The sequence below is a fragment of the Maylandia zebra genome, linkage group LG7 (assembly GCF_041146795.1).
Source record: "Maylandia zebra isolate NMK-2024a linkage group LG7, Mzebra_GT3a, whole genome shotgun sequence".
Lineage (NCBI taxonomy): Eukaryota > Metazoa > Chordata > Actinopteri > Cichliformes > Cichlidae > Maylandia > Maylandia zebra.
In genome coordinates this window covers 65,424,831-65,445,628 of record NC_135173.1, presented here as the reverse complement: position 1 = coordinate 65,445,628, position 20,798 = coordinate 65,424,831, and the positions used below count along the sequence as shown (strand labels likewise).

At 38.1% G+C, this 20,798-nt stretch overlaps 1 protein-coding gene across 1 annotated transcript; it reads left to right on the top strand.

The window, feature by feature from the left end:
• The first annotated feature begins 409 nt into the window (after positions 1 to 409).
• On the top strand, positions 410 to 20,613 carry anpeplb (alanyl (membrane) aminopeptidase-like b). The gene is made up of 20 exons (XM_004566152.3): positions 410 to 1,620; positions 3,858 to 4,000; positions 4,123 to 4,271; positions 4,427 to 4,547; positions 5,096 to 5,250; positions 5,504 to 5,617; positions 5,711 to 5,854; positions 5,940 to 6,005; positions 7,930 to 7,995; positions 8,389 to 8,555; positions 9,071 to 9,153; positions 9,935 to 10,068; positions 11,065 to 11,120; positions 12,207 to 12,354; positions 12,513 to 12,604; positions 13,536 to 13,646; positions 15,880 to 16,047; positions 16,166 to 16,306; positions 17,998 to 18,061; positions 19,581 to 20,613. Exons 1-20 carry the CDS (start codon positions 992 to 994, stop codon positions 19,740 to 19,742), a joined length of 2,913 nt encoding a protein of 970 aa, XP_004566209.1. The 5' UTR covers positions 410 to 991; the 3' UTR covers positions 19,743 to 20,613.
• Positions 20,614 to 20,798: the final 185 nt, after the last annotated feature.

Here is a 20,798-nt window from a genome sequence, read left to right as displayed (position 1 = left end):
GTGAACAGGAATGTGGCCTTGCTGCCTCAGCTGCTCATCCACCTGACTTTGGCCTCAGGGCGCTGATGGTTGGTCTCCAGTGTTATCAATATGCTCAGGATGATTTGACCACCTTGACCCTCCAACAGCAACATCTGTTCTCAGTACAAATAACCAGCAACACTCCCATCTCCGGCCCTCTTTTCCTGCATTATTCCCATTTTGCCTATTAGTCTCCCTCCTCTTTCCTCTCCTGAGATGAAGAATATGTGCACAGTGGTCACGGTGGTCGTCGTTACCCGCGGTTGGAGCTTTCCAGGAAGTTTAGTGATGTACCAATCACTACGGTCTATGTTCTCCTCTTTTTTTTTTCTTCTGTTTTATTCAGCCCACTCAGCAGTCCTCTCTTTATATACCGTCTTGGTGGGAGAGACTTGCATGGTCTCTGTTTAGATAAGAACCCTTGGACCCCTCCTGCTGCAGAGACTTGCTTGCAGAAATTTAAGGAAGAACAGCTGTATTTCGAAACTTTGAACACCTCTTACAATCAAAAGCGGCGATGCTGGATGTGTTCCCCACTGAGGATTTTGTTGTGCCCGGGGGTGTTTGTGTGTGATTGTGATGGTTTGAGGAGTGTTCACAGAAAGGGAATGTGAGGAAGTGTGGGATGGGGTAGGAGAGTGCAGTGTGAGGACTTGCGGTTTACCTAACCCCAGCATTAGTGGCATGACCGCAGTAACCACCTCCAGATGTTTGGGAGCACAATCTGACTGATTATTTACAGTGAACATCGCCCTCTTCACACTGCAATGTGTACTCTTTGCTCCTTTGGCAGTGTCAAAGTTAATGCTTAATCCAAGTACAGACCCTTAATTGCTAAGGCCAAGCCCTGTTTATTGGAGGGAGGTTACATGCCTGTGAACAGATCAGACAGCACAGACCAGAGGCAGACTCACTCAGGGAATCATCTCTACCAGGCAAGCAGCAGGACGGACCAAAAGAAGCAGCTACAATGCCACTGAAGTTTGGAACGACGAAGGCTATCGCCATCGCCTTTGGTGTTCTGACCGTCTCTTCCATCGGCGGCATGTTCACCATGATTATTCTGTTCAAGGCTCAGACCCAAAACATTACCATGACGCCACCTCCAACCCTGCCACCCACCACCATGGCCCCACCGCCAGACATGCGGCTGCCGAAGAGCTTGGTACCTCAGAAGTACGAAATTGTACTCGCAGTTCACCTCTACACTAAAATCATAGAGGAGGGGAACGGCTCCAATCCCAACATCACCACTCCGAACCAGACCATGATCTTCACGGGAAACTCGACTGTCCACTTTCAATGTGCCCAAAAGACGATGAGCATCTTTCTCAACAGCAGATACCTGAACGTGTCCTCGCCGGTGGTGTTGAACGAAAATACAAAAAGGAATATTAAAGTGTCTGGAATGAAACACCGCGATGATGAAAGTGACTTCCTCGAGCTCGAATTGATGGATCCCTTGGAGACAGGAGGGAACTACTCTTTGTTTTTGTCTTTCCACGGCGAAGTCTCGGATAATCTGGAAGCACTGTATCTAAGCAGATATACTGATGGTATCTTTGACTATGAAAGTGTAGATGATCCAAATGCGGACAGGTACGTATAAAAGCTCTGCGTATAGAATATATATCAATACATTTAATTATTTGTTGAATTTGGAGTTTCTAAAACAATTTCAGAGCTTTTCATTACTGCAACTTTAAAGTTTATGGTATTCCGTACAATAATCGGCAATTAGAGCTTAGAGGGTTTCTGAGAAAGTGAAAGAAATGTGGTCGTGTTTATTCCAGTTGGAAAAATAATCTATATTAAATTAAATCTATATTTAATTTATTTATTTTTTATCTGAAATCTATGAAAGTTATGTAAGTATTCTGTATTTAATGCTATTTTTAGGATTTCAAGATTCCAATTTTTTCTGGAGTGAAAAATAAATACAAAATTTAAATTTAAGTGTTTTGTTTTTTTTTATAAGAAAACTATTAAGGGAAAAATATTTGGAAAGGTTTCAAGGAAAAGGACATAAAGGCTGGATGCTAAATACAAACTGAAAAGAGTCAAAGTTATATTAAGAAAAATAAATAATTAAGTAATTTCTTAAATCGATATTTCAAGAAGATGCAACTCCAAATATTAAATGATTAAATAAGTAAATATATAAGCCTTATTTTTGATTTTTAGCATTGTTCAAAGTGTAATTCCCTTTTAATATAAAGGAGAGAAAAAAATATCTATACAAGCTTACAAACTTTATCACTCAGCCATAATAACTGTAATAATTCATAATAAGCCATAATAATATTCCATCAGGTTACAGAGATGTTCAAGTTTCCACAGTGAATTAATTTCTCAACTTGAGTGTTTTTTAGAAACAGTGAGTCATCTGGATGACTAAACACAGTGATAGCTCAAACACAAAGTCATTTTCTAATATAACAATGATGCATCCCACATTTTTTCAAATCACTATTTATTTTCCACTGACGTGCAGTTCTTTGTGTCAGTTTTAATCTGACATGTAAAACAATAACCCAAACTGACTGTTCATCGTACCCTTATCCTAGATGTTGCACAAACCCATAAAAAATAATTCACAGTGGAACTTTGGCATTAAAGTTACAGAAACTGCGGCCAGGACATTTTTGTCTTTTGATAAAACTGAGTTGGCTCAACTGATTTACACAGCTTAAGATGAGGCCTAATCAAAATGCAGTTAAGCTGGAACCAGTAAGTATCCAACAGAAAGGACAAACAATATCTTTCAGAATGAAAAAACCTGTAATAATAGTAAAATAATCCATTCATAATCAATGTTTGTTACAACACGTCGCTGGGGTAACATCACTGATTGGTTACATGTGTGCTTGCACCTGCAGTGGTGTAATAAGTATTTAGTTACAAGTAAAAGTCCTGGCTTTAAAATGTGCCGTAAAAAGAAGTACACAGGCAAAATTTGCAACAGTATCAAAGTAAAAGCAATCATTCTGCAATACGCTCACGATTTTTATAAATATAATCACAAAGATCTTTTTTCAATAGCATCTTAATCTAAAGACCAGTAGCTTCAAATAAATGTAGGGGAGGAAAAAGGTCAAATTAAACTCTAAAAATAAAAGAAGCTATAAAGCAGCAACGAAGTTTTTAAAAAAAAAGTAGCTTATTGTTTTTCTGTCTTCTCAGTTTTTGATTCTTGGATATGGTGTCTCACATTGAACTTAAAGAGTTGTACACTTATATGTTTACACATTTACAACCTCTGATCACGCACTATTCTACAGTGAAGACAATAATTTAATACATGTAACCAGCCCGTTCAGGTGGGGACCTCAACTTTTCAACCGCTACACTTGTACTTCATGTATCCTTTCGTCTTTTTCTTTTTTACAAGAGTACTGCTCACAACTCTCTCACATCTTTTTGTTTTTACACATTCATACTCATATGAATTTGTGAGAATCAGGCACATCCAAAACCTAACCAAACCAAACCAAACCCAACATACATGAACACCTAGACATAGAACACAATGAACACCTTGGGATAGCTACACACACATCTTTTTCTCAGTTGTTGTTAACCAGCTACACTCTGTCTTTTCCATTTCTCACTCATTAATGTTTTTAACAAGTTATTGTGCATTCTTTAAATGGTACAATATGGCCACAAGATGATTCACTTGCAATTAATGTAACAAATTAGTCAAAAAAGTGCAGCAACATCATAGTCAAAGACCAATAAAAGCTGTTAGCGATGATAAAGAATATGTTGGGACATTTTGATCCAATTAAAAGAGACCTGAACACTCTCTCGCTCTCTATTCCCTGTATGCTTAGATTCATTGCTGCCACCAATCTGCAGCCAACAGATGCCAGGAAAGTGTTTCCTTGTTTCGATGAGCCAGACATGAAGGCTGTGTTTAAATTGACCATCATCCACAGGCGAGAAACCAGAGCTCTGGGAAATGCAGCCCCTTATGGTAAAAACAAGTTCCTGTGTCAATACGCGATATAGGTCACCTGCTGAGGAGTCAAACATTAACTTTAACAATAGGAGTAAAAGATGTCCTCATTATGTATTTCCTTGTCTCCCTTCTTTCAGAAAGCAACATTTTAGATGACGAATGGCAATACACTATCTTTAGAGCAACACCAAAGATGTCCACCTACTTATTCGCCTTCGCAGTGGTCGACGACAGCTTCAAATCCATCACCTCTCCAAGCTCTGATACTGATCGCGTGGAGATAAATGTAGGCTACATGTCCTGCAGGATGAATCTGATGCAGTGTTATTGATGTTTTTGTTTTTGCCAGTACACTTTGAAAGTCAGCAAAACGGGGCTAGTAGCCAGTGAGGTTTTACTATTTTTACCACTCAGTGCCATTTCTGTGTTTTGTTTGTGCAGACGTATGCTCGTCCTGAAGCCATCAATGCAGGACACGCTGATTATGCCGGCGACATTGCCAGAAAGCTCCTTCGATTCTACGAAAGCCAATTTGAAATGAAATATTCAATGGAAAAAATAGGTAAACTATACCTACTTACATCTGTGAAGGGTCTCAGTCATCCAGGTCATTGTAGTCTAAGCAGCTTGGAAAGAAAGGTGTCTGGACTTCTCGGATGAGAGGTGAAACGTCTTCAAGAAACTTAAAGAAGTCCAGGCGCCTCTCTTCCCAAACTATACCTACTTACATTTCAGTCTTCTTCTTTTATCAGCTCACTTTTGGGGTCACCCGCACAAAACGGTCTTTGTTCAGTATGTTGCTTTTATTGTGGATATAAACTCCCATGAATTAAATGTGTTGAACCCACACTTTGACTTGTTATCCACATTTTATGGCTCACAAGTACTGTTTTTGATTTTTAGATGCATCACTTACTGCTTAATCAAAATACTGTATTGAGTAGCTCATACATGTCTCATAGGGGATAATCTGGTTTTTAATACTGAAGGGTCTTTATGCTCTGATATGAAGCACCTTAAATTATGTTGTTGTGAATTGGTGCTATGTAGACCGAACTGAACTGAACTGATTTGAACAGAATTGTGTCCATTTCTTTGTGATCTCCTTAGACCAGCTTGCACTGCCAGACTTATACCCTGCTGCGATGGAAAACTGGGGACTGATCACATACCAGGAAGGATTCCTGCTCTATCAGGAAGGCGTCTCCTCCCTGTTGCACAAGGAAGATATTGCCACTGTCATTGCACATGAACTGGCACACCAGGTTAGAGAGCAGTAAAACGAATAAAGCATCTGATTTCAATCCTCTGAGTCATTTTCCTGTTAAGACCACAGACAGGAGTAGCAAAACATATGGTTTTAGCAGCAAAAGTAAAGATCATTCAACATTTTCACATGATAAGAAACACCGTTTTGGATTAAGGAAGTTGTTTTTAAGTTTATTACAACTTTTACAACAATATTGAATAGCAATGCAACCTTTCCTGTGCAATGATTTATTTTTATTTTGTTGGCAGTGGTTTGGAAATGAGGTGACAATGAAATGGTGGAACGACCTTTGGCTGAATGAGGGCATTGCTACCTACCTATCTTACATTGCTGTGGACAGTGTGGAGCCTACGTTCAATATAGTAAGTCCAGCCTTGCAATATCTCTGGAGTTCTGCTAAATGCTCAGGCAAAATTGTTTAAGCTTACAGTCTCGTCCATGTTTGTTTTCTACAGAAGGAAATATCTATCATGAATGATCTCCACGATGCGTTTAGAGAGGATGCTTTGGCCTCATCCCATCCTCTCAGTCCTGCATCAAAAGAGATCAATACGACAGATCACATCCTTGGAATGTTTGATTCGATCAGCTACAGCAAGGTAGCTAGTCAAAGCTGTTAATACACAATTTGCCACCGTGTGTTTTCTACTAACAGGAACATGTAATCTGTGTTCACTTTGTTAGGGCGCAATTGTGCTGAGAATGCTGGCAAACCATGTGGGAGAAGTTGTTTTCAACAAAGGGCTCCAAGTAAGCAAAAATGATTTTCCTTTCAGGTCCTTCCCAAGGCTTAAACGATCGTGGCTCAAGAGTTGGCAGTTCATCTTGTAATCGGAAGGTTGCCAGTTCGAGCCCCGGCTCTGACTGTCTTGGTCGTTGTGTCCTTGGGAAAGACACTTCACCCTTTGCCTGCTGGTGGTGGTCAGAGGGCCCGGTGGTGCCAGTGTCCGGCAGCCTCGCCTCTGTCAGTGCGCCCCAGGGCGGCTGTGGCTACAATGTAGCTGCCATCACCAGTGTGTGAATGTGTGTGTGAATGGGTGGATGACTGAATGTAGTGTAAAGTGCTTTGGGGTCCATAAGGACTGAGTAAAGCGCTATACAAATACAGGCCATTTACCATTTAAACTTAAAAACAAACAATAAAACTAAAGGGTTTCACTTGACTGCCAGTCTGCAGTTGAAACTCACTTCTGCCAAGACAAATGCAGAATCCTGGAAACGTTTTCATGAGAAAATCCAACCATTTTGATGATGTCATGGCTCATGTATCTGGAGCCACGACAATATTGAAAGAGGACACAGATGTAGCAATCGTACCGTTTGATGCTTTAATTAGCTATTAAATCTCATCTAATATGCATATAACTTGTTTGCTTTTGAAACCAAAGTCTTGGCAAATGTAAGGAAACGGAACATTTGTGAAGTCCCTTGTGTGCTACAAAACTCTGAGCGCCTCACAGGCTTTTGAGATGGATGGAAAGGAAGAGCAGATTTGGCTGGCCATAATTGGTGCCAGATATTGACACATAGGCTTACGTAGCCACAGCTTGTGGCATTACGAAATGAACTCACTAATTTTTGTCCACAGGATCAGGATTTGTCCCACTGTAGCTGTCATCCCTGTTAGTCTGACTTACATAATTGGGCCACTTCAGCCCCCCTGCAACTCTGATGTTGGAAGAAAATAGATGGGTGGAATTTATGAATGCAGCTTAGCAACAAAGCTTGCAAGTGTTAGCTGATAACTTAGCACTCCAGCCTTTGATCCAAATATGGTAACTTCTGCATTTAAAAAAAGAAAAAAAGACACGGTGGTGGCCAAAATGCTAATAAGGCATCACAATCTGCACTCCAAAACCAGTGGGTGGTGTCACAGTGGTTACGCCCATCCTTTGAATACAGTCTTTGATCCAGCGGTGTGTTGTTTCAGTTTAGTCGTGTAAAATGATCTTTGGAAACTTTTGAAACAACTGAAAAAATAATAATAACACAAAGTTGTAATTCCAAAATGGATCAGGCTTCATTTGAAAGGCAACACTTTCTAGTTTCATAAAACTTGTCTGTATATCATGTGGCTAAAATAATCCCAAACCCTCGACAGGTTGCAGGTAACCTGGTGTATTCGAAGAGGTTAACCTTTTTTTTTTTTACCATCAATAGACACCAGCTTCTGTCATACATCCAAATTGAACATGTTGAAAATAAAGCCCTCAGTGCTGCTCTGAACGAAAGCATTCCAACATCTGGTTCGTGTCTGCAGAAATGGGGAAGGCACGCAGCTTTTGTCCACTTGTGTTTTCCACTGCCTCATGCAAAATGAATAAGGGTGTTGTGTTTTCCTTGTCAGATATACAAGGAAGAGGCTAAATGTCTGTTCAAACCTTCATTTTTGTAACACACCAAACTCATTGTGAATGTTCACGTGTATCCAGGCAGAAGACTAAAAACAAAACAAACAAAAAAACAAGGAAAAACTAAAACGTTTTTTACTCAGAGATTTATTACAACATCACATCTCCCTCAGGTCCAACTGCTCACAGCTGCAATTGAATCTTTTCACCCAGCTCTTATTCCAACAGCTCCACGGGGAAATAATTCTTTTTTTGTGCCTGATGCAACTGTGTCCACTGTTACTCAATCGTTCTGATTTGCTCTGCTTTCATATATTTCATAGATGTATCTCAAGGCCTTTCAATATGGAAACGTAGAAAAGGATGACCTCTTGAAGTATATACAAATGGTAAGATGATAAATTATCCAGGCTGTTTTATTCTGCCAAATTTCTGTTGCTTACTCTATGCGTGCCTTGTCATCAAAATCATTCCCACACTTTCATTGCCTGAGGATTAATCACAACATTGTATTTATCCCAGATTTTAAGTATTTTGGACAAATCATAGTTTTTGGTCTGTGTTTTAGCTCATTTAATTTAAAACAATGGCTAGCACATTAAAATGCCAAACAGCAGCTTTTAGAAAGCAAAGACCTGCGTGGTATATTTAGCTCTTTTAAAGCAAAGGGTTCGAAAATGTTCAGATACTAATGAATTCAGTTATCATAAATCATATTTACAAATACATCGGGTTTGGACTGCACATGGAAAGATATTCATTGGCTTGTTTAATGTTGGCAGGCTGCGAATCAGAACCGCGGTAACAAAGCTGTCCGCAACACTGAAGACATCGCTGGATTCATGAACCCTTGGACCACCCAAAGTGGCTATCCTGTCATTACCATCAACACTACCAATGGACAAGTCTACCAGAAGCAGTTTCTCTTCAATAACTCTGCCAATTCCTCGTAGGTGTCTTCCACATCTTTCTACAAACTTGACCTAACTTTGTGTAAACCAACTATTTTTTTTCCAGCCTAGACAAATCTGTAATAAAATCATCTAGCTTGAGTTAACATTTTGTACCACTTTTAATGATAATACAGATTAAATAACCATCTGTGGTAAAAAGTCAAGTTATTCAATGAATAACTCACATCGTTAAGAAAGTATTGGGCCACAACTGATTTCATTGCTTTTGGATGCGCCTTTGCCTTCGAACTCCATGATGCTGCCATGATGAATCATACAGGGTCCAGACTGGGATACCTCCAGATCCTGGAGACTCTGGCATGATAGTGGCACAGATTAGGTTATTACAAAGGAAAATAGATTTCATGCTCATGTTTTTGTCTCTAAAATGCTTCTTTTCAGTTTGTGAGCTTTAAAAAGTCTGTAAAACTCACAATTATTGCTCACTTTATTTTCTGGGGCATGTGAAACTACATCCAGTGTAAGATCTACCTGTTCTTTTTCTGTTTAGCAATTCATGGACAGTGGAGATTGAGTTCATCTCAAATGCGTCGTCTAAATTCGAGAAAGTGTATTTGTATAACAACAAGCCAGGTAAGATGCAGGAGAACACAAAGTATTTTTTATTTTACATCTTCTGTTTCAAAGGGAACCAGAATAATGTTTTATTTTATTATTAATGTGGGATGAGACATAATCAAGCCATTGGTTAAAAAAACAAACAAACAAAAAAAACACAAGATTTTTCAGTGAAATGTTTATTTGCCCCAAAAGTTCTTAAATCAGCTACAAAGGCTTTAGATATTCCTGGAATGGAATTTTCTTTAAATGCACAAAAATAAAAATTGGCCAAAGAAATGTTTTGCATATATTTTAGGAGGTATGGAAAACCATTAATCACATACATCGTTAATCATCCTTAGTGTTGCTGAATTTGAATGACATTTGTGCATGTAATGTTGCAAACACATACAGTGTCAGAATAGTTAATCATACAAACTGACTTTCAAGACACAAAAAAGCATCAAAACAACTACAGATAAACAGATGTGAATCCCAAATGCCACCTGACGTGTCCGTGAAAAAATACAGAACAAAAGGAAGCGATAATGGGAATTTATCACAAAGAGTAAAAGAGTTGCAAAAATGACATCAAAGATATACGAACCAAAAAACGGAGATACAAAAACATCTGGGAGAAGCAAAATGACTGCACACAGTGCATCTGCTTTCAGTTTGGTTGTCTTCATGTTTTTACTTCTTAAGTCTCGTCTCAGTCTCTGTCAAGTTTCCTTTTTCTCCATTCAAGTGCTTCATTTTACTCACTCGCAAAAAAATTTAACACATTTTCAACTAATTGATGTCTCGTGAACAGTAAACAAAGAAGCTTTCATAGCTAAGAATGGTGAATGGATCCTGGCAAATATCAACTGCATCGGATACTACAGAGTCAATTACAATCCAGAGAACTGGGAACGCCTTCTAGCACAGCTGCAGAAGAATCGGCATGTAAGTACTGGGCCACTCCAGTTTTACACATTTTACTGGGTGATTTTTACTGGAAATATTACAACATCTTATCTTCTGAAGCTTCTTTGTTCCATACCAGGCAATAAATGCAGGGATTTTGTGAGTTATTGGTTAATTATCAAAATAAAATCTAATTACATTTATATAAACTGACAAGGTTATATTGAAGAGAAATAACTTATTGTCGAAGGCAGATTCATTGGACTGCAAAGGTTTTCTAGAGGCTTTAAAGAGCAACAATAAAAGCATCCAAGTTTGCTTCCTTTATTACACAGTGAAGTTTGATAGATTGTGTTGGAGGGTAAGCCAGAGATGCTGTTTGAACAAAGTAGACCAGACCAAGAATTGGCCTTGAACCAAAAGCTCAGAGGTTAACTCAATCCTTCAAAGCGAACATTTGTCGTCGTAGATCCCGAGTTACACAAAAAAGGCCTTACTTGTGCCTCACGTATAACTTTTACAACTAACCTGCTTTTTTCTGGATGTACGAGTCTGTAGTTCTATCAGCAATGTCGTCACCATGTTCACGGATTGTTTGGTTGGTTGATCTACCACTCAGTTGTTCATGTTCTGTCATCAATAATTCGCGGTGCAGAGAAAGAAAGCTTTCTTAACGCCTGTGACTTTCCATCCAGTGCAACGAACGGGGCAAGGGTTACTATTGTTACAGTTTCTGCTACAAAGCACACACTGACTAAGGCAACTCCTCTTAAACACTTGTCATAAACATACCTGAATTCCCTATGACACTGATTGGGGAACAAAACAAATGGTGGAGGGAGAATAATTTTGTGGACAAACACGGGATAGCAGGAGTAGAGAATTCCAGGTTAGTGGGTGGGAATCAGATGGCAAGGAAAGTCACGTTCAGTAACCTTTAAAGTCATTTTTAATAACTTTAAAATGGCAGCTCCCAGGTAAGAAAGAAGTAGCGCTCGGTGGCTCTCTAACTTTGAAACTCTTGTGTTTTTCCAGAGTATCCCGCTGTTGAACAGAGGGCAACTTATTGATGACGCATTTAACTTGGCAAGGTACTGACTGTGACCTGTTCATTTAATAAAAAAAATAATAATGCTGTGCTATTAATATATTAGATATGTTAAGCGATAAGAGGAAACTAGAACGTCATTAAGAAGTCCACTTAACTTAACATGCAGCTTTGCATCAGGCAGTGGTTTGCTGAATATTTAGATCTGGCCTTTTGAAAAACTCTCTCATTCTTTCAGTATTAATCACAAACCCCCTTCCAAACCAAACAGCCTAACATTATTAAATGTTATTTGACATTTATTTTACCAAAGAACGTGGCTACTTTGCTCCAGTTTCTAGGGAAGGCATTTATTTGAGATAATGAAGTATATTATATGTGTTTTATTGAGATATTGGATTAGCTGGAGCCTGTCATGGTAGGCTACACCCTGGACAGGCTGACACGCTATCACAGAGCTAACACACGCTATTGACACCCTGCTGCTTATTGCAGCTAGCTGGACATTAACCCTGTGAGCTCTTGTTATGATCGGTGTTATCCCCAGCTCTAACCCTAGTCTTGGCAGTCGGGGTAAAAAAAAAAAAAATCCTTGTAACTTACAGGCATTACTTACATTTTTCCCCCAAAAATGCCCTTTTGTTTTTCTCCAAAACTCAGGGTTAGACATGCCAGTGATTTCAACTCATACCTCAGAGAGTTAAATGCAAATAGATAATTTTCTTTAGACAACAACATTTGTCAGCCATCATTATTTTACTCATCCGGTCATCTGTCCAGGATAGGGTTGAGTTTTGTTAGAGCCAATTATTAAACAGGCAAATCCCGACAAGTCACAGCGGGCACTTTAAATAAAGTCTGAGACATTTTGCCGCTGCAGTATTTCTAAAAAAAAACATTTTCCATTTGATCTGATGCTAACCAAAGACATCCCAACCAAATTGTGGAGACTTAATTTTTTCATAACATTTAGCTGTAAGAAAATGTGATTGTAGAAGCAGTCCCATTGGAGGTTGTATAAATAAAAATGGCTAAAGCACAGGCGGTGTGTGGATGCTCCAATATTGCTTTTTTGTGAATTTTGAATAAATGGCTGTACTGACTGAGATCTCACTCTTGTTCTAATCAGGGCTAAACTTGTCAACGTGACTCTGGCTCTGAATTCAACCCTTTTCCTCACAAAAGAGACAGAGTTTCTTCCCTGGGAGTCAGCGGTCAGGAATCTCGAGTACTTCATCCTCATGTTTGACCGCTCTGAGGTGTATGGACCCATGCAGGTATCTGTCATCTGTTTTCACTAGTTGTACAACTTGTCTTATGTTATTATATTTAACAGGCTTAATGTGATCTTCTGATTTTGTTGATGTTCAATAATTGGAACAATGTGCAGAAAATATTGTATACATTGCCGAAACTCTGCCGTCTCTTCCTGCAGACATACCTGCGGGAACAGGTTAGAGAGCTGTATAACGTCTTCAAAAACGACACGGACGATGACCGCGTCCCACAGAACGATCACTCCTTACAGTAAGTAAGATCTTTATTTTTAAGACGGAATTCATCCTGAGTTAATCGTCAACAGATTTACACATGCTTGCATGTAGTTTACGGTTCATAAAATCACACTCGAGTCCAAAGGTGCTAATAAAAAGCAGATGTGTGAGTTTGTATTTTTGCCTTTGTGCTGTAACAGATGTGTGATGTGGACTGTCAGTGTTGTTTTAAAGGAAGCAGTTCTCGTGTCATCAAGGATCATTTAAAGTGGTCTGCTTTTTTCTCATATAAACTGTTGCAGGGGTGGATGTTCATGTTAAACACGGCCAAGGTTTCAAATAATGACTTCATCAAAAAACACAGGTCTCAGAAAGAAAGAGTGGGGATATCTGTTAACTGGACTGTTCTAGTAACGTATAAGAATAAAACTGTAGAGCTGGAAGTAAGAATGATAAACTGTAAACTGATTATTTGATAATTAATCTTTGTTTATGTGGCACAACAATATGGCATTATAGGTCGACGTGATAATGAGGGTAGAATTAGTCTTAGTGGTATCATTTTCACCTTTCCTTAGAAATTGCCACTTGTTAGTCATTTATTCTTCTGTAACTGCACTTTAAGTGTCACTAAGAGTACATTCAGCTGCTGAAAATTACGCCCCAAGTTAGAAACATTTACCGGGTAAATGCTGAGCAGTCACTGGCTGTATGGCTAGACCACAAAGTGCTACCAAAAGATGACATAAAAGAAAGAAACTGGAAGCTTTCAATGAACGCGTAGGCCCTCTCGGTTTCAAAACCATTGGTAAAACAATTCGTTAGAGAACTGTCAGTGTTAGATGAGTAGTAAGAGTCCATTTAAGGGTTAAAAAACTCCTGTCTCCAAATTATTCTCATATTTGGAAACACTCTGGCATTTCATACCTTTGCATTTATCATACAAAATGTTGTTCCATCCTAAGGTACACCCAGCTCTTAGCCATAAAGCTGGCATGTTCCAATGGACTACCAGAATGCGTAGAGATGGCTAAGCAGAAGTATGCTGCCTGGATGGAGAGCAACAATACCAACAGGTGTGGACTTTTCTAGAATAAGTATCTTTGTTTTCTGTGTCACACTTTCTGGAATTATCCAATGATCATCTAACTGTATTAGCTTTCCATATATTCTGTAGCTTTGCTCTCCGGTAATGATTTAGTAAAGGTATGTGTAATCTAATCCCTCTTTCATGTCAGTTGTTGGTATCTGTGCATTGTGGATGTTGGTAAAGCTGCACTTGGTGGGATTTTCAAGCAATCTCACTCTAATTTTCAATTCCAACATCTTTTCCCAAACAAGTGCTCTGGTGCGCTTACAGCTAGCATTTTTGAAAAGTTTCCAAGTGCAACTTTAAAAAATTGGGACTAAGACTGTATATAAAGGATGGACGTAGCCACAATGACACCACTAATTGGTTAGGGACCTTGAGGCGTGGATCTGACTAAGAACCTAAGGAACAACACGACACTCATCTGCAGTGTCGGGGAAAAGCAGACAGTGTATTCTCTCAACCCCAAACTGGTTGCAGTAAATAGCTGCCCCTCTCCAAGCCTGCTTCTGCTGCAGGTGTCTTCCTGTAAAAAAGGAGTTCTTCCTTCCATGTTTCCACATGTTTGTTCATAAGGGATTGTCTGATCGCTGGGGTTTTCTCTGTAATATTTGTAGGACCTTCGATTTCCTATACAACAAGCTTTGAGGCTACGTCTATCTTTTATTTACAGTTAAATACGTTCACTGCATGTGCTTGTTACTTCAATGTGGAAATGCCTTTGTGCTTGACTGCAATACTGTGTGGATATGTATGCTCCATGTTATACTGTATACACATTATAAATTAGGGCAGGGTGGGGGGTGGGGCATATTCTGGATTTGTTATCTTGTGTTCAAGAAAATCAAAATCATCTTCAGAGAAGTCACAGAATAGTAACCAAAGTCTGACATCCATGGATTCTTTTATATTCTTTAGCCTTTATTTTGTCCAAAAATGCTCACTTGGGCCGTGTATATGTCTGACTTTGCCAGATGTGACAACAACTTCAATCTAAAATGAGTACATCAAGGATAAAATGAGATTTAATTAGATTTAATTATGTCAGACTTAGACATTCTGTCAGTTTCTTTTGCTATATCACTATACTAAAAAGCAAGACTGCAGAAAGACAAACAGACACTCGTCTCACACTCATGACTCCAGCATAGTGAACCCAGCACTTAAGCTCTCAACTTAATCACTTACTGTAAAACCGCTAAGCACACTTTGTCTTTTTAATCTGGGGGTGTTGAAAGTCAAGAGGTCGAAATAAATATTTTCGCCATGCAAAACCTGAACATGAAATGGGAATATAATTCAGATGTGGATACACATGAATACCATATTTCCTTTATCATGCAACTCAGACATTTATGATGGGATACAAATAGACTATAAAAGAGGCTAAAACAGGTCTTGCATGTAGCTGTGCCTCCAAGATCAATAAATGGCCTTCAGATTATTTTATCCCAGTTAATAGATTTCATGTTCCATAACAACAGCTTTTTGTATCAGAAAGAATTAAATAGCCAAAGCTCAAAGTGGTTTATATTTGCTTTATCGCTCCCGCATTCTTGGCCTGCATGTTACTGCAGTGGTTAGCACAGTTGCTGCAAAGCAGAAGGCTGTAGGTTTGAATCTGCTGCTCTGCACGGCGTCTCTACCAGTGGTATTTGTGGAGGTAGGGAAATGAGCACGATTCGTGATTTGTCTGTCTCTACGGCTCTGCCAGGATACCTCAATAACACAAGTTGAAGAAGTCCTTAAGAACCTGGATGGATGGGACATCATTTCACTTTTCAAACTAATTTAGACATCAGGGGACATTTTCTCTTTTAGCATATGGACTTTTCCAAATCTTAAAAAATCTAGCAGTGTTGTGTTTTCATTGAATTTTTGATGGGTGGGCAGATGTTGGACCATGCCATTGGATGTCTTCTTTTTCAATTGTCAACAACGTCAATAATTTGAGCATTTTCTGTGACTTCTGTAAACATCAATATATAAACCACATACATAAACTGACAATGTTCACAGTCTACTATACTGATGAGCCATTTCTATAAAGTATAATGGACTGCATTTTATTTTGGCGGGTAGAGTTTTTTCTTATACTGCTGATGAGATTCCTTCTGAAGCAAAAACATGTGATGTCAGCCGTCCAGCACAAAGAAAAAAATGTGAAAATTAGATGGTCCTGAAACAGGAAAAATAAAGTGTGTGTGTGTGTGATTCAGCATCCACCCAAACCTGCGGTCTGAAATCTACTGCCAAGCTGTGGCTGCTGGTGAGAAGGAAGAGTGGGAATTTGCCTGGGACATGTATCAGACCTCCAGCAACACCTCGGAGAAAGAGCAGCTCCGTCGTGCTCTGTCCTGCACCAAGAAGATCTGGTTGCTCAGCAGGTAAAGCATAAAATCCTAAAGTGTATGCCACATGTGTAAACTGTTTTAATAAAGCAGTTCCCAATACACATGGGTTTTATTCATTAGGTTTCCAGTAAGAGCCTTCCTTATCTTGCAGATACCTTGATTACACTTTGGACCCTGAGAAGATACGTCTGATGGACGTCGCTTCTACAATTTACTACATAGCCCAGAACTCAGCGGGGCAGGCGCTGGCCTGGAACTTTATCAGAGCAAACTGGGACTACGTCAGCCAAGGGTAGGTTACTATTTAAACTGCTTTTAGTCCCTCTCATATTGGTTTTTACAGATGCCAATTCATTTTCTGAGTCATCTCTTTTGCACTGTGGATTAGACAAACATACATGATGCCAGTATTCTTGGGTTGAGGTTGATGATAGGTCACATTTCCTTCAGTGATGAGTGTTTATTTAGCCTTTTTATTCCAACAAATTTACAAGGAGTTTAAGAATTCATGGCTTACCTCAGAACATACACTTATAAAGGTGGAGGAGTTTCCATAACACCCCAGTTAGATGTGTGAAAACTCTGGATGAGCTCAGTTTTTGGCAGTATGACCTCATTTCAGCTGGCTTGTAAAAATGTGAATTTGCTCAGTGGCTTCCTGTTGTAGAATTGCGAGTATATTTCAATGGTGTTGGCACAAAGCAACAAAAACAACCAACCCACAGCAGCGTGTTTCTTTTTTTTCCTCCTATTGATTTAGTTCAAGAAGACAATAAAATGCAGCACTGTTGCAACCATTGGTAGCTATGTTTCTGACTATTTAACAGGAGGGACAATGCAAAAAGAAAATATCCATATATGGGATTACCTGGCTTGGTGTGGATATGATCTTGTGGTGTCTGCATTGACCTTATGGCTCTAAGTTTAATGTGATTAAATATTATCTCCTTTTTAGATCTGTTTATCTATGATGGCCTTCTGGAGTGCAGTTTGAAGGCCATAAGTTTTCAGCCAAAAAATGACCTGCCTTTAAGAAGACGTGTAGCCTGTTTTAGGTCGTGGTTTCAGGTTTTTCCTCCTGAATTCGACATGTTCATTCAGTCTCAGCTGCGCCTTCAACCCACTTGCCAGCATCAAACAGACTAACCAAGACTAGATAAGAGAAATCTTTATTGGTGTCCACAGGGGAAATGTAGTTGCTTGAGAAACTTGAAGCTAATGAAGAGCAAAAAAAAAAAACATTAACAGTACAAGTTTTGCTAAGAAACAAGCCAACAGTGTCAAGATAACTACAATATTTTTTCAGGATTGGGTGGAGACCAAAACTGAACTAACAAAGTAACGTTACCAGTTTTTGGTTGAAAATGAAAATATGGCGAGGGCTTGGGGTTATATGGCGCCACCACATGTTTCTCGATTATGTTTTGGCTTCTGCTTTATGCGCAGAGGAGACATATTTGCTGCTTCATCACAGAGAGTCGAGGGCCTCGGCTGGTTCAGGGGCCAGATGTTTATAGAGCACTTTTAGTGACCTGTGAACAAACTAGCTGGGCCATAAAAAAATCAGGCATTTATAAACAGTCGACTATAAAAATCCTGCACTGTGTCATCAAGTGCAAAGGTCCTGTTATTTAATCACTTCTTATCATTACCTCTCCTGTTTGTGCTGTTACCAGGAAGTTAAAATAAACTGTATCACAGTATAATTAAAGGGCGGGGGGGGGGGGGGGGGGTCATTTCGTGGCCACACTGACATGCGAACGTTATCTAAAGTAAATTATTTAATCAGCAGGGGATTGAAACTCAATTTTTCCTTGACTAATCATTACCTGTCATTACCAAGTTCATAATGTAAAACAAATGAAAACTAACTAAAACTAACCATCAGTATCAACTTACGGTAGTTGATACTGATGGTTAGTATCAACACTTATAAATGAATCACTTGAGTTTCACTGAAAACTGTTGCTAATATTTTACCAGGGACGGGGCGATGCTGATTGCAGGAGTGACCAGCAGATTCTCGACAGAGTTTGAACTGGAAGAGGTAATTTACCAGTCATTTTTATTGCTAAAATGAGTATGAGTATGCAGGAGTATGAGTTGTCTTTCTAATCACAATCCAGTAATCTGCTCACACCAAATCAGATACACCCCAATACTTCATTTATTTATGACTCCATAATTAATCTTACTTACCTTTGACAGATGACACAGAATTTGTGTCATTAGCTTTATTTCCCTTGTACTAATCAGCAGTTCTCAAAACTCTTCTTCATTAACACATTTAACACGGTCATTTTTATTTGTATGAAGTTAACTGCTACAAATGACACATTAGTTTCTGAAATCTCACTTGACAAAAGCTGAATGTCTTATTTTTCAACTACGTTTCAGCTCATATTTATTCAATTACATAACAGGTTACTCACATATTATTTACCTTCAGCCACCCTTTTACCTTTTTCAGCAAACATTTACATTTAGCCACATATCAACATTCTTTATTTTAACTTTATATTAATGTTACTGTTTTACTTTAGCTGTTCTAATCATTGCTTTTAGTTTTTTTTATATTACTTCCAACTATTTCAGATCTTTAGCTTTTTTTTTTAATTGTTGAATTTATCATTTACATTTAGCTTTTTAAACATTCATAACTTACTTTTAGATATATTTTAAAAATGGGAACTATTGCTTTTCACTTTTTCAATATCATGTCATGTTTCAGGTAATTAAATTATTAGCTGTTGTTTTAACTAAATTACTTCGTTGTATCTTTATCTTTCAATACATATGTAACTTACATTAGTTAAATATTTTATTTAACCGTTTTTCATGATTATAAATATGACATTTTCTTTTTTAACCTTCTGAAGATAATTTTAAACATTTTACCTGCCAATACTTTTGGCCTTTAAACATTACTAAATGAGTATTATTTAAGACACTGTCTGTGGTGTTTTCATTATTTATGCTACTTATTTGAGCTTTTTCAACATTTCCAACATTCACAGCTGTTCAGAAAAGGGAAAGAAATGTAATTTCACATGCTGTTACTTTTAGCTATATTTTAACAGTGGCAACAGCTGCTTTTAGCTCTCTCTTTTAGCTCTCTCTTTTATCTAAATGCTAATTACAATATTGTAGCTATTCTTTTAGCTAATTACTCCAACATATCTGTATCCTTTTCAATATGTGTAAATTAGATTCAATATTTTATTTAATCATTTTTTCATGAGGGCATAATTACATTTTCTTTTTTATCTTTTAAGTTTATCTATGAATTATATTTTATTTTTAACTCCAAATATTTTAACTGTTGCACCAATTACTTTAGGCCTTTCAACATTGTTGAATTATGTTGAGATCATTGTTTTATTCACCGTCTATAGCATTTTCATAATTTATACTACTTTAGCTTATATTTCAAGTATTGTATTTAATTTAATAATGTTCAAAAACTGATAGCTGCAGAAAAAAGAACAGAAACGGTCTTTCACATGCTGCTGTGTCATGCCAACACCTAACTTTGTGTTTTTTTTCTCACCCCTTTGTGTCTACAGCTCATGCGTTTTCAAAATTACGACCTGGGTGGTGCCTCCAGGGCTGTGTCTCTGGCCATCGAGCAAACCCAAGTGAACATCCAGTGGGTCAAAGAGAACAAAGACGATGTTCTGCGGTGGTTCGAACAAAAAACTTCTTCTGTAAGACAAAAGGAGTACTAACAGGTTCAGAGCCTCTGATCTGATTGCCAGCTTATTCTCTCGAAGCTGCACATTTTTAGTCAATATGACTTTACAAGAAAAAGAATTGAATGTAATTCAATTCCAAGCTGAAATATGACTTGTGCAGCACATAGTATATTATAATAAGTACTAAGAGAAATGTTCAGTATTCATGTATATACTTCTGTGCATTATTTATATCATACACTCAATGAAAATGGAGAAATAAAAACCAATCTGTTCAACATTTGTGAATTTTGCACATAATGCTAATGAAGGATGTATTAGCTGTATGGCTGCATGTTAAAAAATTGCATTTATCCTAGAAAATCCATTGTTGCTTTGCATAATTGCTTTTTAGGGGTTTGTTTAGTTTAGTTTATTTTAAGTGAAAACAAACGTCTCTTTGTTCCATTTGCTTCTGTTGCCACTTTGTCGTTTGCAAAATCTATTAAATGTGCTATAATCAAGAAGCCAAACTGATCTTGCGTTGCTGAAATTGTTATATTTAATAATAAAATACACACGAGCCTTTTAATTGTGTTACTTTGGTTAATGGGTATTGCAACAATGTCACAACTGGAATGCTTTTGGGGTGTGACTGCTTACAGTTAGGAAAAACGAAAAGTTTGTTCCTAATATGTTTAAAAGTTGATGTCCCTTACCCAAAGAGACTATATGTGTGAAATTTAAATTATACAATTTTAGGGGAAAAAAAAAACCAATATAAAACTTGAAAATCGTCAAAATTTGTCTGTTTCTTAGTCTGTATCTGCAATACAGGCACACTCTCTGAAGTGCATCAAGTTTGGTCTCAGTAGTTCTTTCCTGAAAATATTGAAAGCATTAAAATAAAAATTGTTTCCCCAAATTTTGTTGCATTGCTCCTATGTTCTAAAATGCATTAATGATGTGAATGTGATTGTGATTTGAGGCTTTATAACTGACTTTCCCTGAAGAAGAACCCCAGCTGGGTTTGTGACATTAAGCTCTAATTAGGACACTGTATGTTCCTCTGCACACAGTGAAACTTTAATTAGCTGAAATCCCAGTTTT